At 34.1% G+C, this 23,848-nt stretch overlaps 3 protein-coding genes and 1 non-coding gene across 4 annotated transcripts; 1 reads left to right on the top strand and 3 right to left on the bottom strand.

The window, feature by feature from the left end:
• Positions 1 to 2,973: 2,973 nt before the first annotated feature.
• On the bottom strand, positions 2,974 to 6,692 carry LOC133299053 (pectinesterase-like). The gene is made up of 2 exons (XM_061498454.1): positions 5,741 to 6,692; positions 2,974 to 3,671 (listed from the first exon to the last, which is right to left on the bottom strand). The coding sequence occupies exons 1-2, from the start codon at positions 6,690 to 6,692 to the stop codon at positions 2,974 to 2,976; spliced, it is 1,650 nt and encodes a 549-aa protein (XP_061354438.1).
• Positions 6,693 to 10,447: 3,755 nt separating this feature from the next.
• Positions 10,448 to 10,527, bottom strand: TRNAL-UAG (transfer RNA leucine (anticodon UAG)). Its single transcript has one exon. It is a non-coding gene; the product is annotated as a tRNA-Leu (tRNA).
• A 2,056-nt stretch (positions 10,528 to 12,583) lies between these two features.
• Positions 12,584 to 14,485, top strand: LOC133299193 (probable xyloglucan endotransglucosylase/hydrolase protein 8). Its single transcript, XM_061498633.1, has 4 exons — positions 12,584 to 12,827; positions 12,957 to 13,057; positions 13,158 to 13,360; positions 14,083 to 14,485. Exons 1-4 carry the CDS (start codon positions 12,584 to 12,586, stop codon positions 14,483 to 14,485), a joined length of 951 nt encoding a protein of 316 aa, XP_061354617.1.
• A 6,227-nt stretch (positions 14,486 to 20,712) lies between these two features.
• LOC133299020 (polyubiquitin) lies at positions 20,713 to 22,471 on the bottom strand. Its single transcript, XM_061498410.1, has 2 exons — positions 22,408 to 22,471; positions 20,713 to 22,041 (listed from the first exon to the last, which is right to left on the bottom strand). The coding sequence occupies exon 2, from the start codon at positions 22,039 to 22,041 to the stop codon at positions 20,896 to 20,898; it is 1,146 nt and encodes a 381-aa protein (XP_061354394.1). The 5' UTR covers positions 22,408 to 22,471; the 3' UTR covers positions 20,713 to 20,895.
• Between the last annotated feature and the right edge of the window lie 1,377 nt (positions 22,472 to 23,848).

Raw genomic sequence — 23,848 nt, 5'->3', positions numbered from 1 at the left:
TTTTACAAAAAAGAGAGAGTTGATGTACCGTGTACGTGTACTATTCACCTGCTCTCTTGCTTTTACAACTAAAAATAAAAGAAGTTGAAAAATGAACACAATACCATTGACAAAAACGCAAAGGCTGTTAAATCTTCTATTCATTTGTGTTAGACCAATTTTAATTCGTTGGATAACTTGCGTTTATACGGGTTCGACATTTATTTTTAGATAACTAACCGATAATAATTTGATATATTTAAATATACTTCATATAAAATATAAATATTACTTTTATAATTTATATAAACCACAAACCCCGATTTGAAGAGAGACAAAATGAAAGGAAGCGAGGAGAGTAAAATCTAAGTGTTGTGAGAGGATAAGAGGAGCAACAAGAGTGTGAGGGGGGATCAGAGATTTGTATAATGAGTGGCTGACTTGTATCTAGCCTTGAGGAAAATGATAGTGGAACACCTTTATTTTTTTTTTAATGATGACTTATCCACCATATAGGAATAAATTTTTTCTATTATCCAAAAAAAAAAAGGAATAAATCTTTTCACGTCTGATTTATTGATATATCAGCAATCAACAATTAAAATGATTATTTTACAATCCTTATTTTAATAGCTATATAGATTTACTTCCATCCACATTAGTCACATTGGGGACAACGATCATTATAATGTTATTTTTTAACAAAAAATTTATTCATATGCCACGATTAATTTTCGAAATGTCACATTTGAATATGTTACGCTAAGGAAGTCTTCAAGGGTAAAAAGGAACTCAACTAGGTTAGCTTATCTTGTAGCATGAAGAGCACGTGAAGAAATTAATAATGAGATCAAGCTGACTGGAAAGGGTGTACAGTAAGTGCAATATGAGAATATTGTATAGTTAGGACCATTGTTCTGTTAGTACGAGAGTTCAGGGTGGGAAACCTCCAAAAAAAAAAAAAAATTCAGGGTGGGGAGACCGTCAATCATAAATTAAATGAGTAGCAATATTAAGTGGGCTTGAAACACAACAATTAAATCCAAATTCTTAAGATATTAGGTGCATGGATCCTTCCACTTATATGGTACTCACTTAGTCCATTCTTAACCAATGTGAGATTTTTTTACTCAATCATTTACACTTAAGATTACTCAACGGTATGTTAGCTTGGTTGTTAGATGAGAATTGTTGTATAAATAAAACCTTTTATTACCATTAAAAGGTATCCAAATAAACCTCCAAGGGTAGCTCAATTGGCAACTGAGCTACCTAGAGTTTGCTTGAGTCAGGAGTTCAAACCCTGCATCAAGAAAATTCTTAGAAAATCTTTGAGGGTCAGAGGACGTGCCTCTTTCCTTGAATGAGGGATTAGTCTCATCCTTCCTAATTTTTAGGAGACGTTGATTGCATGCTATATTATTAGAGCTTATGACCAAATGATTTATAGTTTGATCATTATTGTGCAAAATAAAATTAAGTATTTAAATTGAACTCAAAATTCTTTAAAGTTATTTATTTTGAAATTATATATATAATTTTTTTTGAAGAAATGCTTTTGCCTGTCACAAAATGGATGCATTGAGATGAGATGGGATTGAATCGTGTTATATACAATGCTCAATTAAAAAAAGGTTTGTTTTTTCTAAAATTACTTAAGACAACTTTATCTAATGTTCGTCGAAACGATATCGTTTTGGGACGAAAATCATGGTGTATTTGTAATTTTAATATATTTCAGGATTATAATAGTCTTTATCATTTTAATTTTTAATTTTTCAACCTTAAAACGACGTCGTTACGATGAACATTAGATAAAATTATCTAAAGTAACATTCGATATTTTTTTCCCATTAAAAAAAAAGGGGTAGAGTATTATCAGCTAAGGCTTCATTGCATCTGATTTAGGAGACTCCTTTTTTTTTTTTCTGGTCTGTGAATGAAGAATAGTATCTGATTATTGAATACAAAGAATTACCAAGTATTTTTTGTTTTTTTGGTACACAATGCAAAGAAGGTTTTATTGCCATATTAATGTGAAGATTTGGGCTTCGGCCCCATTATGTACTAAAAAAAATGTGAGGATTTAGTTTCAAAATTGTTAAAGGAATATTGGATTAGATTTTATTTTTTCTTTTAAAAAAAAAAGAAAACAAGAACACCCCATCACCCTGGGACCTCAAGAGGATTATGATGACAAAGGTGCTATAAGAAATATTGAGACGGTGAAGCCGGCTTTTCTCCAACTCCAGCCAATGTTCCGGGCTCCATTCATTATCTTCTGAAACTTCTTCATAAAAAAATGGGTTTTACAGCATTTAAGGGCACAGTGGCTCTGGTGTGGTTTCTGCAGCGTAATAGCTCTATTGATTGTGTGTAGAAAGTTCTCTATAATGGTTGAAAATAAGTATATATAGGTGGGAAATATGTTGAAAATCAACACACAAAAAGAAATCAATAAAGAGAAAGGAAAAAGAGATTTGACATAGCGATTTAACTTAGCTTGTCTGTACCACTAATTACTTAGTTTACAAGAGAATATCAATAGAATTTAAAAAATCATAATTCACTCCCGGTAACAAGAATCATTGTCTGAATAAGAAGTATAAGTCATTTCCAACCGTATATTACAACATACTGTTTGAACTGTGCATATGCAAAGGGGCGAAATCCTCTTAAGTCTAAAAATCTGGGAAGAGAATAACCCCTTGAAAGACCTTAATGGTCAGGTAATTGAACCGAGTCATTGTGACCATCCATAATAACGTAAACAATCGAATAGTGGTTGAAATTAATTGACATACATGCACAAACGATTGAAAAAGTGCATAACCCACTCTAAATTAATGTTTTCGCATAGAAAAACGAAACGAGGCAGCATTTGTGTTAAGTTATAAGAGTTTATTTTTCAGATTTGATGCATTACATGGCCACTGCATTCCGAATCTCATTCTGCAAAACCCGCTTGCTGTCTCTGAAAACCATATCTGGAGACTAGAGGCCCTCAGTGAAGGTGACACCAGTGTTCTGCAACCAAACATTACCTTGTATGAGCTGCGTTACTGTGAACTTGCTAGCCTCGGCAACACTTGTAATGACATGGTAACCAGGCCAATTCACTCTTTTGCTGGTACCAGCACCTGGACCACTGTTCATATACTCTCCATAATACAACGTTGTCAAAAAGCTGCTACTGGCATCATCCCATGGAGACCATCCTGCTGGGTCGATATGGCTGTCTATTGAAGACTGCATCACAACGGTTCTCGAGTAATTCTTCCACGGGCGGCCCAGATAAGTTTTAACGGGACCCACGACGGGCTTGAGATCCGAGCTTGGTGTTAGTTGACATTGCTGAATCGAAGTTCCTGAATTCTGGTTTGGATCTACTCGTCCTTGGGCCGTGACCATGTTGTTCTGGTTACTCATGGGCTTTCGGGCCACCAGGTTGCAATTCTGGAACACAACGGATGCGTCTCCAAAGATGAAGTCAATGGTGCCGGTGATGAAGGAGTCACGGTAGAACTGCCTCAAGCTGTGAGCATAGAGAGTGTCTTGATAGGCGTCAATGCGGCAGCGGTTTATCACCGACTGGTCTGCGCTCACGCGCAAAGCCACTGCCTGGTGCTTCTCTGGACCTGCTGTGTTTTGAAAGCACATGTCCTGGGCTATAAACCCATCACTATTCGCAGCTGCAAAGCCACATTATTATGAGCTCAATATTATGTTTAAAAGGCCCAAAACCCATTAATTAATGTACCCTTTTAAGCTTTTTTATTTCGTTACATATTCTTTGAACTGAAAGAACCCATTATTATTTCGTTACATATTCTAGTTACACCGAAAAAGCATGAAGAACATCTTCGGTATTATCCTTGCAGTAGTGGATACATCTCTCATTCAAAATAAAAATAAAATTATAAATTATGTATTCCTAAGAATACATATAAATAATTTTTTCTATCTACTCAAGAAACATATCATACATGTATTATATTTTTATTGGATGGATGTAATTAGGTACTAATATTAGAAATTTCCGAAAACGCGAAAAGGAAAAAGCTGAATGTTCCCGTTCTTTGACTTTGTACTAGGAGGTTGGCGTAATTTATTTTTTCAGTTAAAAGTTGCTTTTAAATTAAAATTAAAAAATAAAAGATTATTTGCTGATTATGTTAAATTTTTAATTTAAACGTTCAAACTAAAAATTAAATTATTTGTTAAAATAATTTTTATTAGTTTTTTATTAAAATTATCATAAATGGTATTATCTCTATTATATAAATAAATATAAATATAATAAAATACAAAAGATGAATGTTTTAAAAATAAAAATTTTAAATAAAAAATTAAATAATGACTTTTTTTTATTAGAAGAGAGTTTTACCCAAATAATTGTACTAAATAAGATTTGGATACATCAAATCATAATAATGCATATCACTTTACTATTTTTTTGGTGATGTTTTTAGCATATTGGAAAAAAAATGAGAAGATTGAATGATTTATCATTAGAATAGAGAATAAAATTTATAAATATAAATTCAGAATGAGAGTATAATTTATAAATTTTAATAAGAATATAATTAAAAATAAATATGAAGGCTAAAAAAAATTAAGTATATGTTAAAAAAAATTACCAGAGAACTTTCAACTTTTTTTATTTTAAAAAGAGATTTTATAAAACTATATTTTATTAAGCTAAACGACGGTGAAACGTATACTAAATTACTAATACGTTGCATCTAGATTCTCTGTCTCTCAACATACATTCAAATAATTATTCTTTGCTTTTATCATTTTATATAAATAAACTTCTAAAAGTCATCATTAATGAACTAAAGAGTGGATTTACATGCAAGAAATGCAGTCGGTTCGGCGTAATTCAAGGGATTAAGATATCCCTTAATCCCTTAATTCATGGGATTAAGATACATATTCTCCAAAAAAAAAAAGAGATTAAGATGTTCGATAAAAATACATATATAATAGTATAAATAACATATTATAAATTCAAAGGAATTAATATTTCTCACAAGGAGGGAGATGTTATATTTATTACCTCTTTTTCTTACTACTTCTTACTACCAAATCTTAACCGTTGATTTTCGTCAATTTAACGGTTATAATTTATTGAAAATTAATAAGTATGACCCAATAAATTACAATCGTTAGATTGACGGAAATCAACGATTAAGATTTAGTGATAAGAAATAGTAAAAAAAGATGTAGTAACTATAACCTCCCTTTTTCTCATATTATAAGAAATAAATTTATTTTCTTTATAGACATAAAAATATGTTGTGCTTATGTATGCTAATATAAAGAGAAGAGTAAGAACTAGAAAAAATAAGTTTAACACATTTTTATGCCTATGTAGAAGATAAAATTGAACTCGAAAAATATTAATCCAAATTTAAATTGGAGAAAAGTATTTCTCCGGTCACCAGAAATAAAGTTATCTCCAGTGAACTCAATACGACGTCGTTTTGAAATTATAAAATTAAAAAATTATAATGATAAAGGCTAATATAACTTTACAATATATTATAATTACAAAAATAACTTATTTTTTAGGATTCACGGATAAATCTTTTACCCTTTAAATTGTAACAACTATTAAAAACACGAATGCGTTAGTTCTGAATGTCAAGACCGGGTATGGATTGTACTAACTGATAAAAGGAAAAATATGGGAGTTTACCAAAAAGAAAGAGAAAAAAATGGGAAAGAGAAACAAGGAGTTAAGGAAGAATCATACCAACAGTGGCGGTGCTAAAGGTGCCAGTTCCATCGACAAAATTCAAGCTGCCGGTGATTACTGTTGCATCCATGCCATCCCCCACTAGCATCACATTCTTCTTCTTCTTACCAATATCAACGTTCTCTTTGTACGTTCCCTTTTTCACATAGATAACGTACCTTGTCTTACCATTGTCGGGTACGGATGCCACAGCCTCAGCCACTGTACTGAAGTTGCCGCTTCCATCCTTAGCCACCACAACGTTGGCCTTGATATCCCCGACCGAAGACCCTAAAAGCCTCCGATCCTTACTTGTCACCCACGAGGGAAAGGTCCCATTTAATGGCTCATCAATGAGTTGTACTTCACCCTTTGGATTTTGAGGCAAAACCGCAACAAGCAAGGCCAGAGAGGTTCTCGCTCTGGATATCAAGTCCTCGAGCTCAGCCTCCATCAGGGCCCGAGCTGACCCCTCTAACCCATCCACGCAAGTGACATGGTTTGTGAGCACGCAGCTTAGCCATGAGTGTGCATCTTGCAGCGAAGCAGTGGTCTCTTTTGTTAGAGCCATCGTAGAGTCCCAAACTCTATCCATGGACATGTCCATAAGCTGCTCGCAGTCATGCAAAGCTGCTTTCTCCCTCGGACTACTGTTAGTCCTGAGTTTGATAGCGTTGGCTGTGTCCATAGCTTTCTGAATGTGTGAAGTGGACTTCATTAGGAAGGATTTGAGTAAATTGAATTTGTGGTGTTTTGTGGTTTGACCTTGAGCTACTTCTGAGACATGTGTTAAGCAGGATGCTGTGTCAATTGCATGTTCACAGACATGGCGAGGCAAGGAGGTGGGTTTGATGAAATAAGAAGCAATAAGGGCTGATGAGCTTAGGATAGCAGCCACAGAGAGGATTAACCAGAATGTTTTGGAAAGGGTTTTTCTAGGTTTGTGCAGCAGAGATTCTTGGGTAGCCATACTCTAAAGGCAGTTCCCACTGTTACTGGCTGCTCTTGGTGGTCTTTGTTTGCCTCGTTTATTCGTTATATATATAGCCCAATAAACTCAATAAAAAAATCTTGTAGGCATGTATGTATTCTTATCAGTTTAATCTTTTTTTTTTTATCACAGAAAAATTATTTTTTTCAATGATTTCTCTTAATCTTTTATCTCAATTATCTTTATAATAAGACTTTAAATATGTAGTAAAAACAAAAATATTTCTCTTATTTTATAATACACTATAAATATCGCCCCACGTCTCGTGTAACGGTATCTCTATCACGTGTATGGAGTCATGTGTTTTCGATTTGTTTTTTGGTATTTGCATGAATAATTATTACAAAGGTTTTTTTATAACAATTCTACAAGTATTTCCTAAATATTTATAATTCAAATACAAAAATATTAAAACTACAAGAAAATATACATAATAACTTTGTGTATTGTTTTCGACCGACCGATTGGCTCTGTTTAAGGCCTCTCCATTGGACCGTTCGGTAGGCTATTGCCTATTGGTAATGTGTTATATACAACTTACTCTTTTTAAAAAGAATACTGTTTATACTCAATTATTTAAAATTATTTTGTAAGAATATAATATTGAATTAAGATTGATCCACAATTGGGCCGCCTCACATATGTAGCAGATAAGAAGCGTTATTGTTATTTAAAGAATTAACGACCAGACAGTCATAAAAAGAAAGTAGAAGAAGACATTATTGCACAACCGGCGTGACTTTAATCTAGAGTTTTTTAAGTACTCCGTCGCATTTAAGTAATGGGTATTATTATCATTTAAAATAAAATAGGAAAATGCATTTGTCATGTTAGTTACATCAGACAAATGAATAGTTGTCATCTTAAGAAAAAAATAAGTTAAATTTATTGAACAATATGCCTTTTTACTTTTTTTTTAATATTATATAATATGTCTTTTTCTTAACATGACAACTATTCATTTGTCATGCAAATGATAAATGCATTTTCCTTTAAAATAAGAATTTTGTAATATGGATAACATAGTCTTGTTTATTATTTAATGCATCCACTTATAATATTTTCGCGCCAAAGGTTGTCTGACATTTAATATTCTAATCTCCTTCGGTAATTATTGTCAGCACTCATCGCCCCCACTTGCACCCACTTTCATTTGATAGTCACTTTTTGTCTCTGTGTGATTCGCAGTCAATAAAGACGAACAGCAACTTGTGAGGTAATTAGACAATTTATTAATCAACACAAGTTGTACTTGACAGAAACTGCTTTCTAAAAGAATAAATTTTAGACAATTTTTTGAAACACATGATGTTATTTTTTAATAAAAATTAATACTTATTTTTAATTATCTTATTATACTTTTAAAAACTTAAACAATTAAGGGGAAAAAATACATATTATATTATATTTAAAAATACTACAAATATATAAGAATTTTTTTAAAAAAGTTGATGTACGTGTACTAGTCACCTCACCTGCTCTCTTGTTTTTACAACTAAAAATAAAAAAAAAATTGAAAAATGAAAATGATGAGCCTATTTGAATTATATTTTTAAAAATTGTTTTTTGATTTTTCGAAAAAAAATATATGTTTAATAATGTTTGTTTTGTATTAATAATTTTTAGGTTTTAGAATCAAATTTAAAAAAAAAATATCTGAGTTTTTTTAATTTTGTATTTTGATTTTTAATTTTTAAAATAAAAAAATATGGAAAAATCTATTTTATTAATTATTCTATAAAACAGTTTTTTATTGTTATTTTTATTTTTAAAAAAGGACATAATCAAACAGACCCACTGTCATTGACAAAAACGCAAACGCTGTTAACTCTTCTACTCATTTGTGTTCTGTTGCCCGTTAGATCAATTTTGATTCGTTGGATAACTTGCGTTTATACGGTTCGACATTTATTTTTATATATCTAACCTAAGTAATTAGATATATTTAAATGTACTTCATAGTTCATACATAACATAAAATATAAATATTACTTTTGTGATTTATATAAACTACTAACCCCAATTTGAAGGAGAGAAAAACGAAAGTGACGTGAGAGGATAAGAGAAGGAATAAAAGTGTGAGGGAATCAGAGATTTGTATAATGTCCGGCTAATTTGTGGTTAGCCTGTTTACGGAAAAAAAAATAAAAAAAATCTTGTGGTTAGCCTTGCGGAAAATGATAGTGGAGCACCTTAATTTTTTTTTAAAGATGTCATTTTAGTGATGACTTATCCACAAAAGGAATAAATCTTTTCACGTCTGATGTATTGATATAATCATCAATCAATCTTTTCAGTTATCCGGTAAAGAATCTTGTGATACACCAATCAATGTAGGAGTGCCCAAGGCCTTATAAAGGCCAGGCCGTATTAGTTGCTCATCCAATCAATGTGGGACTATATAACACGTTCTCTCACGCAAGAGCTTTTTGGGCTTGAAACGTGGATTATGCACAGGCCCAATCTTTGTGCTTTTTTTTTTATTTTAATCCACTTTAAAGTGGGGGATGGTGTGGCTCTGATACATTATCCCAAAAGCTAGCTCTAAGGGTAGGAGTGCCCAAGACCTTATAAAGACCATATTAGTTGCTCATTCAATCAATATGGTACTATATATCTCAATCTAAAAAAAAATTCAATCAATCTTTCCACGTTTGATTTTATTGATTTATTTATATTTTAGTACTCAACTCGTCTCCTTCCAACTCTTGCCAAAGGCAGGTTGGGGAGCCTATGATGAGTAATCATTAGAATCAGTAAAAAATGCTCGGTTTGTTGAGCTGATTTGACCAAATTGAATGAAGCAGGATGGATTATTTTGTTTTTGAGCGGATTAATAACGGTCCGGTACAGTTGGATTAGTATAAAATAGGTTCGAACTTGTCAAGGTGGCTGGCTGATTGTACTAGACCTGTGTCCCGTATGCTTTTTGTACTAGACCTGTGCCAATTCATCTCTGCAATGGAAGTCCCGTATCATTTTTTGACGGGATTCTCTATTGCCAGTTTTACTTGTGTGCAATTGAACCATGCCCATTCCTTCTATGAGACTTTGACCATATTGTTACTTTTTAGGCAAAAAAATTATTGTATTGCCACCTCACGAAAAAAATTTGTCAAAATGTCATGTCACAATCTCACTGGTCTGACAAGCGAGAATGATCTGGACACGTGTCTGCGTCTGAATGGTCAACCATTCTCGCTGAGCTGACCAGCTAAAATGACAGAATGCTGACACGTGGCAAAAGTACAAGCATTATCTGAACGTCTGTACTTTTGCCACGTGTCAGCATTCTGTCATTCTAGCTGAGCAGTCCAGCGAAAATGGTTGACCATTCAGATGCTGACACGTGTCCAGACCATTCCCGCTTGTCAGACCAGTAAGATTGTGACATAGCATTTTGGCAAAAAAAATTTCGGGAGTGAAATTCCGGTAATTTTTTATTAAAGGAGTGGCAACATCGTGAATGTCCCTTCCTTCTATGCTGTTTGGGGTCGAAATTGCATCTATATTCCTGTGAATATGCTCTGTAATACCTACACTTACGATGATAAAGACTTAAATCAATGTGGAACATAAAAGCCCATATTATCGGAGGCCTAGAATATCTCGTACAACTCTCTGCGGTATTTGGGCGGACCTTGGCCCATTATTTCGTACTACTGTTTACAAAGAATAGAAAATATAAAATAACAAAGTTGCTTCACAAAAAAAGAAAAGAAAAAAACTGATTATGACAGCTGTGGGATTTGAACCCACGCCCTTTCGGACCAGAGCCTAAATCTGGCGCCTTAGACCACTCGGCCAAACTGTCCAACTGATAAGGGAGGTTCCTAAAATATTATATATAATTCTGTTTTATTCCAGATCCAACCTGTTATGAGAGTTGCCCATTTTTTTCTTATGTGATTGTTGATAAGCAATAGCTTGCTGAAAAAAGTGTGTTAAACTATCGACTCATTTTCATAATGCTATTTGGATTGTATTGATCCATGTATTTGTTTACGTACAGTATCATTTATATACATTAATTCGTCACTAATGTCTAAATAACATGTTGGTTTTATTATATAAAAAACTAGAGTAATAAAATATCACTTTGACCTCTTCCCCCCCCGCCCTCGCGGGCCCAAAAAAAAAAAAAAAAAATCCAAAATATCACTTTGACTTTTTCTATTTAAATTACATATACATTTCTACAAATTTGTCCAACTATCGTCATTCTTCCGTTTGATCCTCCGTTGTACATGGCTTCTGTCAGTGTGATTTCGGATGATTGGGTCCATTATTTCTTATCGATCAGGCATTTGTGTAATTGGGGGAATTGACATTCGCATTATAGAAGCCCATGCATTTATGTTCCATTCATTCAATCAGATCATTAATTTTTGAATAAATGCTTTTCGTTAATACCGTGATTTGTTTAATTTTTTGTAAGGTACTTCTGCATGTTGTCACATGCATCGCCTCGTCAATTGAGAAAAATAAAATGCTGATTCCCCTTAGCATCTTATCCATTCTTTACAGGGTCAAGTGTTCTATAGCATGTTGGTCATCTTTATTTTTATTTACGATCATCAGAAACAAAAGCAAGCTTTATTTCTCACCGCTTTCCCGTAATAACCGTTGTTTGATGGATTAATTATGCATTAAAAGCAGCACATAGCGATCATAGATGCAATTCTTCTTTTGCTTTTTGACTACAATTACTAAAGCAACTTGTTAAACAACGGTTAATATTCTAAAAGGAATTTACAAATATCCAGATATTGTTATAATAGTTTAAATATATAAATGCATCAGAAGAAAATGCATTTACATAGTTTGATTTAAACTTTTTTTTTTTTTACTTGTGTGATTGTTTTTAAATTGTAAACGCACGAGTTATATATTAGTGTTACAATTGTATGTGCAAGAAATATCAAATTTACAACTGTTTTTCTTAACCGAAGTTAAAATAATGATGGCGTACGTAACAACGGGTATCCTTAGCAACTTAGGGTTACTAGTATCTTGGAATCTTCATTTAGAAGATGTGGTTTCAACAAGTTATTATATATGTGTTAGGGTAACACATTCATAAATTATTCACAGCTATACAAACATTTAAAAAAAAATAAAAAATCTAATTCGGGCCTTTGGTTATCTAGTTGTTCCAAACAGCGTGCTCATGTTCTCTTCTCACATGAATATTGAAGGACCCACCCTTATATGGATGGTGATGCTGTGCTGGCCTAGAAAACCATTGCAATGCAGCCTGGCTCTCGGTCCCACATTTTGTGTTAACTCACTCACTATTATGGATTGCATTATTGTATTATTTCATTGACCAATATGCCATTGTCGGCTTCACATCTCCAACCCATTTTTGTTGTTCTTTGTCCCATAGAAACATAATGTACTAAACTATTAAATACTAACGTATGGGAATACTAAACTTTTAAGAATAGTATAATATTATAGTTCTATATTAATATGTTTAAATTTTCAAACTTTTTTGTTATAACAATTAAAAAAGGAGGACATCTTGTAGAAAAAATGTATATAGGTTAAGGGAAATATGTTTCTCAATTTTACATGAGATAATTTATCTTATGCAACACGTAAAAGCTGAGTGGAATCCATTTATTTCTTTTTTCACTTTTTTATTTATTGCATAATAAGAATTTTTTCATGCAATGATAGAAAAATATTTCTCGTAGTTTAACATTTGAGCCGGGAAAGACATGTATGGGCAATTTTGTACATTGGGCACGTGCAGAATAATAAATAAACAAGTAAATGTCAGCTTCAGTCCAAAAAGAAAAGTTCAGCAGCATATGAGATTACAACTGTATGTGCCAAAGTCATGTTCAAATTCTGATCATTTAATGAACATCACCGTCTCTCGGTTTCAGAGATCCAGCATCTTCATTCTCCGAGTCCAAATGGGTGCAAGGCCTGTGATTCTTCTTCTTCTCCTAGCAGCTCTCCTTGCTGCTTCTTGTGATTCATATGAAGCAGCTACGTCCAAAGGATCTTTTGAAGATAATTTCAGCATTATGTGGTCCGAGGAACATTTTACTACTTCCAAAGATGGACAGATCTGGTATCTCTCCCTGGACAAGGACACAGGTACCAAAAAGAATAGCATTATATTATGTGCATTTTGTTAGAATTAGTATGAACTTATTTGAAGGATTTTGAATTGCAAGCATTCAATTTGAGACCATTTCTGAAGAATGCATTTACTGTTTGGTATAGGATGTGGGTTTCAAACAAAGCAGCGTTTCAGATTTGGGTGGTTCAGTATGAAGCTGAAGTTGGTAGGTGGTGACTCTGCTGGTGTCGTGACAGCTTATTATGTAAGTGTATAAGCATGTGTTGAATAAATATAATATATAGTAAATGTGCCTCTTTGATGAATTCCTCTTAATATAATGTCTTTGATACCGATTGTGGCAGATGTGCACGGAAAATGGTGCAGGTCCAGAAAGGGATGAGCTTGATTTTGAGTTCTTGGGAAACAGGACAGGGGAGCCTTACTTGATTCAGACAAATGTGTACAAGAATGGGACTGGTGGCCGTGAGATGAGGCACATGCTATGGTTCGACCCCACTGAGGACTTTCACACCTATTCCGTCCTTTGGAACGACCACCAGATAGTGTAAGTTCATTCTTCTCCTCCTAGTTAACTTCTCTGTCTCCTATTCTTAAAAAATGTAGGATCATGAAATCGCTTGCACATTGGTATCACTTTTTTTTTTTTAAAAAAAACCACTCCCCATTAAACCCCACTAGCGAGTGTCGGGTGGAGGAAATGCTTGTACGCAGCCTTACTCTTGCATAATTGCAAAGAGGCTATTTCCTGGATTCAAACACATGACCATTCAGTTATGAAGGAACAGTTTTATCATTGCTCCAGTTCGTCCCTTAATTGGTATCACTTTGTTTCAGTTTAAAGCTCCTCAAATGTCTAAAGTTGTGGAGAACATATTGCTAGATAGAAAAAAAAAAAAAAAACAATATGACGCAATACTGACACTAGGGGTTGGCCAACTGTTATTATACTTCTATAATATTGTCTGGAACAAGTCATCCTAAAATAATAATTCTGATAACCAATCAAAATTCTGATAGAACTAATTATTTTACATAAATATTGAAGTTATTAATGATTTTATACTTCTAACAGATATGTCAATCTAGGTACTAAAAATAAGAGGGGTAACTATGAATTTCATCATGAGTAAGAAAAGGGATTATATTTGGATGTAGGAATTATTTCTCTAACCATTTACAGGCTTAAGCCAAAAGCACTTTTGGAGGCTCCTTTGCGAGAACTGCTGATTCAAATTTTGTTGACTGAATTATGCAAATTGCAAACAGGTTTTTTGTGGATAGAGTTCCGATAAGGGTGTACAAGAACAATGGAAAACCAAACAATTTCTTCCCCAATGAGAAGCCAATGTACTTGTTCTCCAGCATTTGGAATGCAGATGAATGGGCCACAAGAGGTGGACTCGAGAAGACAAACTGGAAATTATCCCCTTTTGTGTCATCTTACAGGGACTTTAGTGTGGATGGTTGCCAGTGGGAGGATCCATATCCTGACTGTGTCTCAACCACAACCAAAAATTGGTGGGATCAATATGCTGCTTGGCACCTATCAGATGATCAGAAAATGGATTATGCTTGGGTTCAGAGGAACCTCGTCATCTATGACTACTGCAACGATTCCCAACGTTATCCAACCCTTCCTGAGGAGTGTTCATTGAGTCCCTGGGATTAAAACACCCTGAACCACAAAAAAAACAAAAACAAAAAAAAAAACTTCATTCTTTAAAATATTCCTTTTTTACCTCATAAGTTTCTTTGGCAAGACTGGAATGTGCAGTTCGTATGCCATTACTGTTTTGGAAATATTCAAAGTCTACATAATTCATTGAGTTCGTTATGCTATGCCCATTGCAAATATTTACATTTTCATCCGTTCAGTTTCTATTGGCTCCTCTACAAAAGCATTGTTGGAGAAAAGCATAAATTCTTGTTACAACATCACAAAATATCATCAACATATTGAACGGAGGCAAATTTTTTCCCAAGTTAACTTGTTGAAACACATTGCAAATTGTAACCTGTTTTTTTCACTTTTATACTCATAAATGAAGCTTGCTAAAAGGAATTTTGTTCTTTGATTTAACCGACTAGTTTATATCAGTCTTATATAATATTCATATCATGACACATAATATCATGGGTAGTGTTAAGTGAAAGAACATAAATTAACAATATTTAAACCATTTTGACATTTTTAGACTTGAAGCATGTATAATGCAAATTAATTGTATATTATTCTAAAATTTTATTTTTCTTTAGGGCATGAAGAATGAAGAATGAAGGACAACATGGATCTAATAAATAATTATTTGGTAAAAATAACTTCGATGTCATTTGAGAAAGTTTGTTCATGATATGATATGAAAGTTTCTGCAATCAACACCAAATGATCATAAAATCGATCCTTCCTGTCTGCACTTTTAATTTTAACGTAAAGTGAAATTTTAGAAAGAAAAAAAAAAAGGTAAAATAAATACGAATACTAATGATTAAGGTGATAGGGATACCTGCTAATCTAAAACATCTTCATTTGTGGGTAATGGGATTGGACATCAATTTTGGACTTTTAAGAAGAAAAGGAAATTACATATTTCGTGCTTCTCATTTTAAGAAGAAGTATGTGGAATTCCAGTCTCAATTTCTTGAGCCGTTCTTTCAGGGATCCTCCCAGTTTCTAGATCATAGCTCTATCACGTGGAATATAAACCTTGTGTGACTCGGCCAAAAACAATGAGGAAACTAACTTTCTCGAAGTAGCCATTATATATCAAAGGAAAATACTACTTTCATTTTATTCCATGATCTCTCACTTTAAAAATCATATTTTTTTTTTTTGCTTTTTAATGGTGAGATCCACTTGAATTCTCTTTATAGTATGAGAGAAGAGAACTACTCTCATATAACACATGAGAGTAATATTCCCCTCAAATCAAATACAGAATTGCGAGGCAGCGAATTTTCATCAAAGGAGAGAAATAAATGGCAAAAAAATATACCGGTCCTTTACTCTCAGAAACCATTCTAATATGAAAAAGAACAGCGCTAAAGAATAAAATTGGGAGAGGAGTTTGAAAACTTCTCTAGAGGATAATTGTTCTGAGTAAGCCATTTCGATCAGAACTTGGTTCAAGTCAATGAAGAGCCAAATGGCACACTATGAACAACGTTAGACTTGCCTGACATTAAAATTAGAACACCTTAGGCTGCACAGTATTCAAATACATAAGAAAAAGCGGTGAAAGAACTCAAGCAAAAGCACCCTTCTTATTTAAGATTGTTGGACAAAAGAATTGTGTAGTTAAAATTGATTGGTTAAGTTTTTTCAAACTAATAGAGTCAAATTAAATCGACGAGTCCTGTCATTGGTCCTCATGGGGATGATGTCATGTTAGCGTCACATAAGCGGTTTTATCAATGAAAAATTATGGAAGACCTTAATTTTTAACTCGGATATTCAATTAAGGTGCTTTTTTTTTTTTAATTTCACATAATTTTTCGATATTTATGCAATGACATCTATTTGTCATATTTTATCTCCCACGAACATAGTTTAAATTTGCAACAAGGGTTCCACAATCACAAGAGTGTTTAAACTCAGAAGCGTCCGAGTTCTTTCTGAACCAACACCATAAGTTGCAACACATGTCATCGATTTCTTGGTCTAGTTTGTCAACAGTTAACCTCTGAATCAATGATTTTTCAACAACAAAATCAGTATTTTGAACTTTCCATAAGAAGAAACATAGTTTTCAACTTAGTTCTTATATATAAGATTATTCTTATTGTCTCGTAAGTATAATATAGAGATTATAGCAAAGGTTTATAGTTTCTCAAGCTGCTTGAGATAATTTTATTTCTGGCTACTAAATCATAACCATACAAAGATAGATTCAATGGTAATGAAGGAAGAGAGAAAAAAAAGAAATCATAACCATTTAAAGGTGAATCAATTAATATAAGAAAATAAATAAACAAAACGACGTAGTTTTGAACTGGCCGGAGATAAACTTATCTTAACTTGCCAGAGGAAAAAAATTTCCTCAGATATACCACTAAATTTTGATTTAGTCCATATATTTCACTGTTATAATTGTAATAGATAATATTATAGTAGTAATAGTCAATAAGGACCAAATTATAAGTGATATTGTGTATAGGAACTAAATTAGAAAACTTTCATATAAGAATTAAATTTAAACTGCGTGTATCTAAAATATATATATATATATATATATATATATATATATATATATATATATATATATAAAAAATTAATGAGACAAGTAATTTCACTTCGGTGGTCAGTTAATATTACGGCTAAATTCCGTGCTGTTAAAATGCCCAATGGGCAAATACTCTCTAACAGTGAAGATAGTAAGGTACAAAAGATTCCACCATTGGCGAAAACCTCCACAGCACTTGGCAGCACCCTCAAGCTCTGGATTGGCAAAGACATTGTTAGATATTTGTCGTGTTCCAATTATTTAATTGATTTTAAATATATTTTGATAATTACAGTCAATTTAATGTTAATTTAATTGATAACAATTTATTGTCTTAAAATCCCTAACAAGCTGATTGTTTGAGATTTTAGAATAATATTTATTCTGATATGAAATAATATTCAAGATAATTGACGATTGTACGAAGATTGGAGAAAATATGAAAAATATCATGAAAAGAGAAAAAAAACATATAATCAAGTAAAATTTAGAATAAATTTTATCTTTTTAAATTTCATATAAAAGAAATAAAATATTTTTTGCCAAAGATTAAAATTAGAATTGCTTTACAGAATAGAATAAGATATTATAATTTACACATTTTTTATGTGAAAAAATCATAAATCTTATTTTTGAAAATTGCATTTAATATTTCATTTATGGATAAAAGAATTATGGTTAGTTTTTGAAAAAGATTTCAAATTTCAAATTTATATCTTTTGGACTTTTAGGAGAGACAAAATGTTATTATTATAAATAGTTCTCATTGCATAATATTCATAAGAGAAACAAAATACGAGAGAAAAGATATGAAATCACAAGAGAGAATTAGATTTTCAAGATAGGATTTTTTCTTGTGTATCAATTGAAAAGCTTTATCTAGAACATACATTCATCTTGAGGAAAAGAAGCACCGACTCTAGAACATACATTCATGGTAAATTATTTTAATTGTAAACTTGGATACCAGCATATCTCTTTTTTTTTTAAAAATTGAGAGTAACTTGAGATACCTGTTGGGCCGTGCAGGGGGAGCTCATGGCGGGGAGAGACCACCAACCATAGACCAAATGAACAACAACATTAAGTGAGCTCGGAACACTACAATCAAACCCAAAACCTTAAGGCATTAGGTGCATGGGTCCTTCCACTTATATGGTGCTCACTTAGTCCATTCTAACCAATGTGAAACTTTTTCACTCAATCACTCACACTTGGATTCCTCAACAATACCAACATATTTCTTTTTCTGAAAAATTGAGAGTAACTTGAGAACCTTTTTGTGATAGGGTTTCAGAATTATTAGGGACTAGGATTTCGTACTACGAAACTAGGATGCAAGAGAACTCCTTGTACACAAATTTCATAATGGAGTTGCCCGTCAAATTTTTAGTTTTTGATATTAGGGCTGTGATTTTTTTCTTTTGAGTTTTTCACGTAAAACTATTGTGTCAATATCTCTCTATCATTATTTTGATTTATTACTTTGAATTAATTTTTAGAGTAAATACCATTTTTAGTCCCTAACAAAAAACACGGTCCCCACTTTAGTCCCTTACAAAATTAAATTAATCAGTTAGTCCCTAACAAATTCAAAGTGGACCCATTTAGTTGAAATCGTGGTCCCTCACAAATTCAGAAAAGACCCATATTAGTCCCTCAAAAGGACTAAAATGGGTCCACCTTGAATTTGTTAGGGACTAACTAACTAATTTATTTTTGTAAGAGACTGAAGTGGGGACCGTGTTTTTTTGTTAGGGATCAAAAAGGATCTTTACTCTGATTTTTAATTAGTAAATTATTTTTTTCTATCTTTTTTTGATTTATTGCTTTGAGTTAATTTTCAATTAACAAATTATTTTTATAAAACTCAAATCACTAGCGACCAAGAGACATCTTCATGACTACTTCTTGGTTCCTATGAAATTGAAGGAATAATGAAAATCATGATCCAAATTTCTCTAGACCTTGTAATCCGATTACCTCCATCACCTCTAACATAGGAGAGATCAGTTGTGCTATGACTTTTCAGAATCCCATTGAGAATTCTTATTCAGCGAAATGTGGAAAAGGGGATGGTGGAAGCAGCGATGAAGGAGAACCCAGTTTCAGCTACTTGTGGAGGGCTGATTAGAGATGATAAAGGGAAGTGGATAGCATGATTCATGTATAAAATTGGAATTTGCTCTCCCTGATAGCAGAGCTCTAGGCTATTCTTAAAGGTCTCCAAATTGCGTGGGAGAGCCAAACTCAGTGCTTAATAGTTGAGACTTGAGAGTGATTCTCTTTTAGCCATTCAGGAAATATCCAAGCAAGATTGTTGCTTCCCTCACATTCAAATAGTGGATAGCATCAAGAATTGGTGTGGAAAGAATTGAAAGAGGGAGAGTAACAAGTGTGCAGATTGGTTGGCTAACCATAGGGAGAATTTTGTGAGGCTGACTGAGGTCCCTGCGATATGCGTCCACTTGTGGACTGTGAAATTCCTAGTTTGTAGTTTTTCTTTTGGGCCTTTGCCATTTTTTGTACTAAAAAAAAAATCCACCTCAGACATTGGTTTGGAACCGCAGAAGTGACTACAACAATGTTAATGTTGAGCACAAAAAATTATCTCATAAATCGTGTGCATCTCCAGCTCAAATATGTGACCCGCCATGCATAACGTGCAGAGAGGCGTAGACCTTAATGGAATTCAAATCCGTCAAGACATTTCTTCGAACACCCCAGGTCCTGCAAGATACACATCTGACTCTGCTGTTCCTTTTCCCTTCCACAAACGATTTGTGGGTTTTTTTTTTCTGAATCATAAATTTTTATGAACCATCTGGGTCATCTGGTAGTCTCATCTTTATTTTTATGACAATAAAAGTTGAAGTTCAATTGATATGCTGTGCTATATGCTTTACATTTGAAAATTGAAAACTAGCGCATTACCTGGTTGAATTTTGTTTATTTAGTTTCTTTAGATTGTAGTCGGTGCCTCTACAAATGACAAAGTATTGGCTTTTCATTCATTATTATTATGATGTATTTGCCAGATCGTTCATCTTATATCATCAATGTATGTTGATACCGAATGAATTATGAAAAAATGTCTTGGCGTAACACCTCCATACCATGAATGTTTACTTTCCAACTCGGGGTTTGTGTTTTAGGTGTCTCTTCTATTCTGCACATACATCATGAAATCTACTCGACATATTTATGGACATATTGTCCACCCATTTAGACCTTAACCTCATCCTAACTACCTTCCTTTACTTATCCTCTCCCCTCCTCAATTGGTTCTCAAATCTTCAGTTATCATCAACATCTTATCACCATGAAAATAGCCCATACATTCCAAAGACAGCCTAGCTGGGAATACTGAATTAATTATTCACAAACCATACAACTCAAGATTATCCCTAGCATTGTAATTTTGATAGACAGCGTATTTAGTATTTAGAGAAGGATCATAATGGAAGCGCAAATCCTCGATTACTTCTTTTGATAGACAGTGTATCTAGCACTAATTATCTAGGCCTTCCCCACCTTTCGCATTAACCGGTCTACTACTTCACAATAAAACCCATCCCAAGTCCCTCTCCCTCTTAACAAGTATTCAGCTCCGCAACAACTCACAAACATATTAATAATGACATCCCCCACCAAATCGACATCCCCGTAAAGCATGAAACCAAAACAGCATAAATAATATAAAAACGCAGAGTTTGACATTAAAAGATACAGAAATCACAACAGTACAGAATTATTCAAAATATTTAAAAGGCCACGACGGACCCATACACAGACATTAACAAGTTCTGAAATTTGAGGAAATTAACATAGAAAGAGAACCAATGGTACTTGCAACCACTTAAAAACCACCACGAAGACGGAGCACAAGGTGAAGGGTAGACTCCTTCTGAATATTGTAGTCAGCAAGGGTCCTTCCATCTTCCAACTGCTTCCCTGCAAAGATCAACCTCTGCTGGTCCGGGGGGATTCCTTCCTTGTCCTGAATTTTTGCCTTGACATTGTCAATAGTATCAGAACTCTCGACCTCAAGAGTGATGGTCTTCCCTGTCAAGGTCTTCACAAAAATCTGCATACCACCACGAAGGCGCAACACAAGGTGAAGGGTGGACTCTTTCTGGATGTTATAATCGGCCAAGGTGCGCCCATCCTCAAGCTGCTTCCCAGCAAAAATCAACCTTTGCTGGTCTGGGGGAATGCCCTCCTTATCCTGAATTTTAGCCTTAACGTTATCGATTGTGTCAGAACTCTCCACCTCAAGGGTGATGGTCTTTCCGGTCAGGGTCTTAACAAAGATCTGCATACCACCACGGAGACGCAACACAAGGTGGAGTGTAGACTCCTTCTGGATATTGTAGTCGGCGAGGGTGCGGCCATCCTCGAGCTGCTTCCCGGCAAAGATCAACCTTTGCTGGTCTGGGGGGATCCCTTCCTTGTCCTGGATCTTAGCCTTAACGTTGTCGATTGTATCGGAACTCTCCACCTCAAGGGTGATGGTCTTTCCGGTCAGGGTCTTAACAAAGATCTGCATACCTCCACGGAGACGCAGGACCAGATGGAGGGTAGACTCCTTCTGGATGTTATAGTCGGCGAGGGTGCGACCATCCTCCAGTTGCTTCCCGGCGAAGATCAACCTCTGCTGATCTGGGGGGATCCCTTCCTTATCCTGGATCTTAGCCTTAACGTTATCAATCGTGTCTGAGCTCTCGACTTCAAGGGTGATTGTCTTTCCTGTGAGGGTCTTCACGAATATTTGCATACCACCACGGAGACGGAGGACCAGATGGAGGGTAGACTCCTTCTGGATGTTATAGTCGGCCAGGGTGCGGCCATCCTCCAGCTGCTTGCCGGCGAAGATCAGACGCTGTTGGTCGGGTGGGATCCCTTCCTTGTCTTGGATCTTTGCCTTAACGTTGTCGATGGTGTCGGAACTCTCCACCTCAAGGGTGATTGTCTTTCCGGTGAGGGTCTTAACGAAGATTTGCATCTACACATTCATCAGAGATATATATAAATAAACCAAACGACATAAACCCTAAGAATCATAATAACTTGAATATTTCAATAACAACATAACAGATCCAGAAATTTCAAGATCTGGTATCTTGATGATAACTTCGATAACAGATCCTGTGAAAGAAACTCTAGAACAAAACAAAATTGCAAGATCTGGAATTTCAATTACAGATCTAGAAATTTCTTTAGTGTTCAAAATACAGCTACGAACCCGAATCTATTCGATCCAAAATTGCAAGATCATTAGATTTAAACCAAATAACAAGACTAGACGGAAAATAAAAAAGTAAAAGAACGAATCAATCAAAGGGGAAGAAGAAATGGAAGAAGAAGATACCTTGAAGGTTTTCGCTGAAACGAGATCTAAATGGTTGTAATTCAATTGTGGAGTTAATAGGGGGTTTGGGGCCTTTTTTATAGCAAAACGAGATGACCGACTTTGATACGGCAATGGTTAAGGCTTGACCCTGGACCAATCACGTTGAGACACGTGTATGGTTGAGGTGAAACTTTGGCTCTATAAAGTAGAGAGAGACGGCAACGTTTGCTTGGCGTCAAAGTTGGAATGCGTTAGTTAGAGATCAGCGGTCTCTTGACGGAGTCAAAGAACCTAGACGCTCTTGTATTCACCGTCTGGCGATCGTTATGACGGCGTTATTATCTCTATGTCCTTGTCAGTGGGCTCCAAGCGTATTAGGTTGAGGCCACGCGAGTTGGACTTGTATTATATGGCAAGTGGGCTGTCGTCATCCATAAATTATAATTTATAAATGGGAGGTGGGCTTTTCTAGGTTTTTCGGGGTTAGTCCCACTCTGAACGGCACCGGAGGCTGCTACGTATGAATGGTATGATTCTATTTTGTCTTTTTGGAGATCAAAATCATACCGTTGCTCAATCCCCTCCATCAATTATAAAAGATTTGGAACCAAATATAAGAATAATCAACTATTATTTCTGATAAATATGAACTAGGTAAACAAAACCGACGTGGATTTTGAATAGAAAAGCCATGTTTCGAGAATCTGTCTGGCCAGTAAAACAAACGTCAAATTATTAAATTACCTTTTAAGTAAGGAATAGAGTAAAAACTAACCACCACGGATTGGATAGGGATGAAAATTAAAAATTAACGTCACATATAGTATTAAAATTATAATTTAACAATATAAATTACTATTACATTTTTTTTTGTTACGGACGTAATTGACTACGTCACGTTCTTACTAAATTCAGAAAAAATACTAAATTGAGAGTGAATTTTTCTATAGAAATCAATATATATATATATATATGGGAAAAGTGTCTATCATTTAAAATTACACAACTTACATCATTTCACTCTCACAAAAAGGTGGGACCCACTCCTTTATTTTTTTTTGTCAACTCTCTCTCCTTCTTTATCTATCTCTTTCTCTCTCTTAAAATGACACAACTTTACATCCTTTAAAATTATACACATTTTTCCCTATATATATATATAAGGGCCCGTTTGGTAGGAGAATTTTTTTGTTTTCTCGGAATTTCTTGGTTGGGTAAATAAGAATGCATCGTTTGGTACAGGCTTTTTAAAATTTTCTCGGGAATCTGTTTTTCTCGGAATTGTATTTTGTGTGAAATTTTTTTTGAAAAAACCATCCAGGAATACCATTCTATGGCAAGGAAAAATTTAATACAACTAAACATAGTATCAAGAAAATTAACCCAATATTCTCGAGAATATGTTAGTCTACCAAACAACTTTTTGATCACATTTCCAGAAAACTCATTTTCTCATCAT

The sequence above is a fragment of the Gastrolobium bilobum genome, unplaced genomic scaffold (genome assembly GCF_033153095.1).
Source record: "Gastrolobium bilobum isolate Gb01-03AN ecotype WA unplaced genomic scaffold, APGP_CSIRO_Gbil_v1 utg500, whole genome shotgun sequence".
Lineage (NCBI taxonomy): Eukaryota > Viridiplantae > Streptophyta > Magnoliopsida > Fabales > Fabaceae > Gastrolobium > Gastrolobium bilobum.
This window is presented reverse-complemented; position numbering and strand designations above follow the sequence as displayed.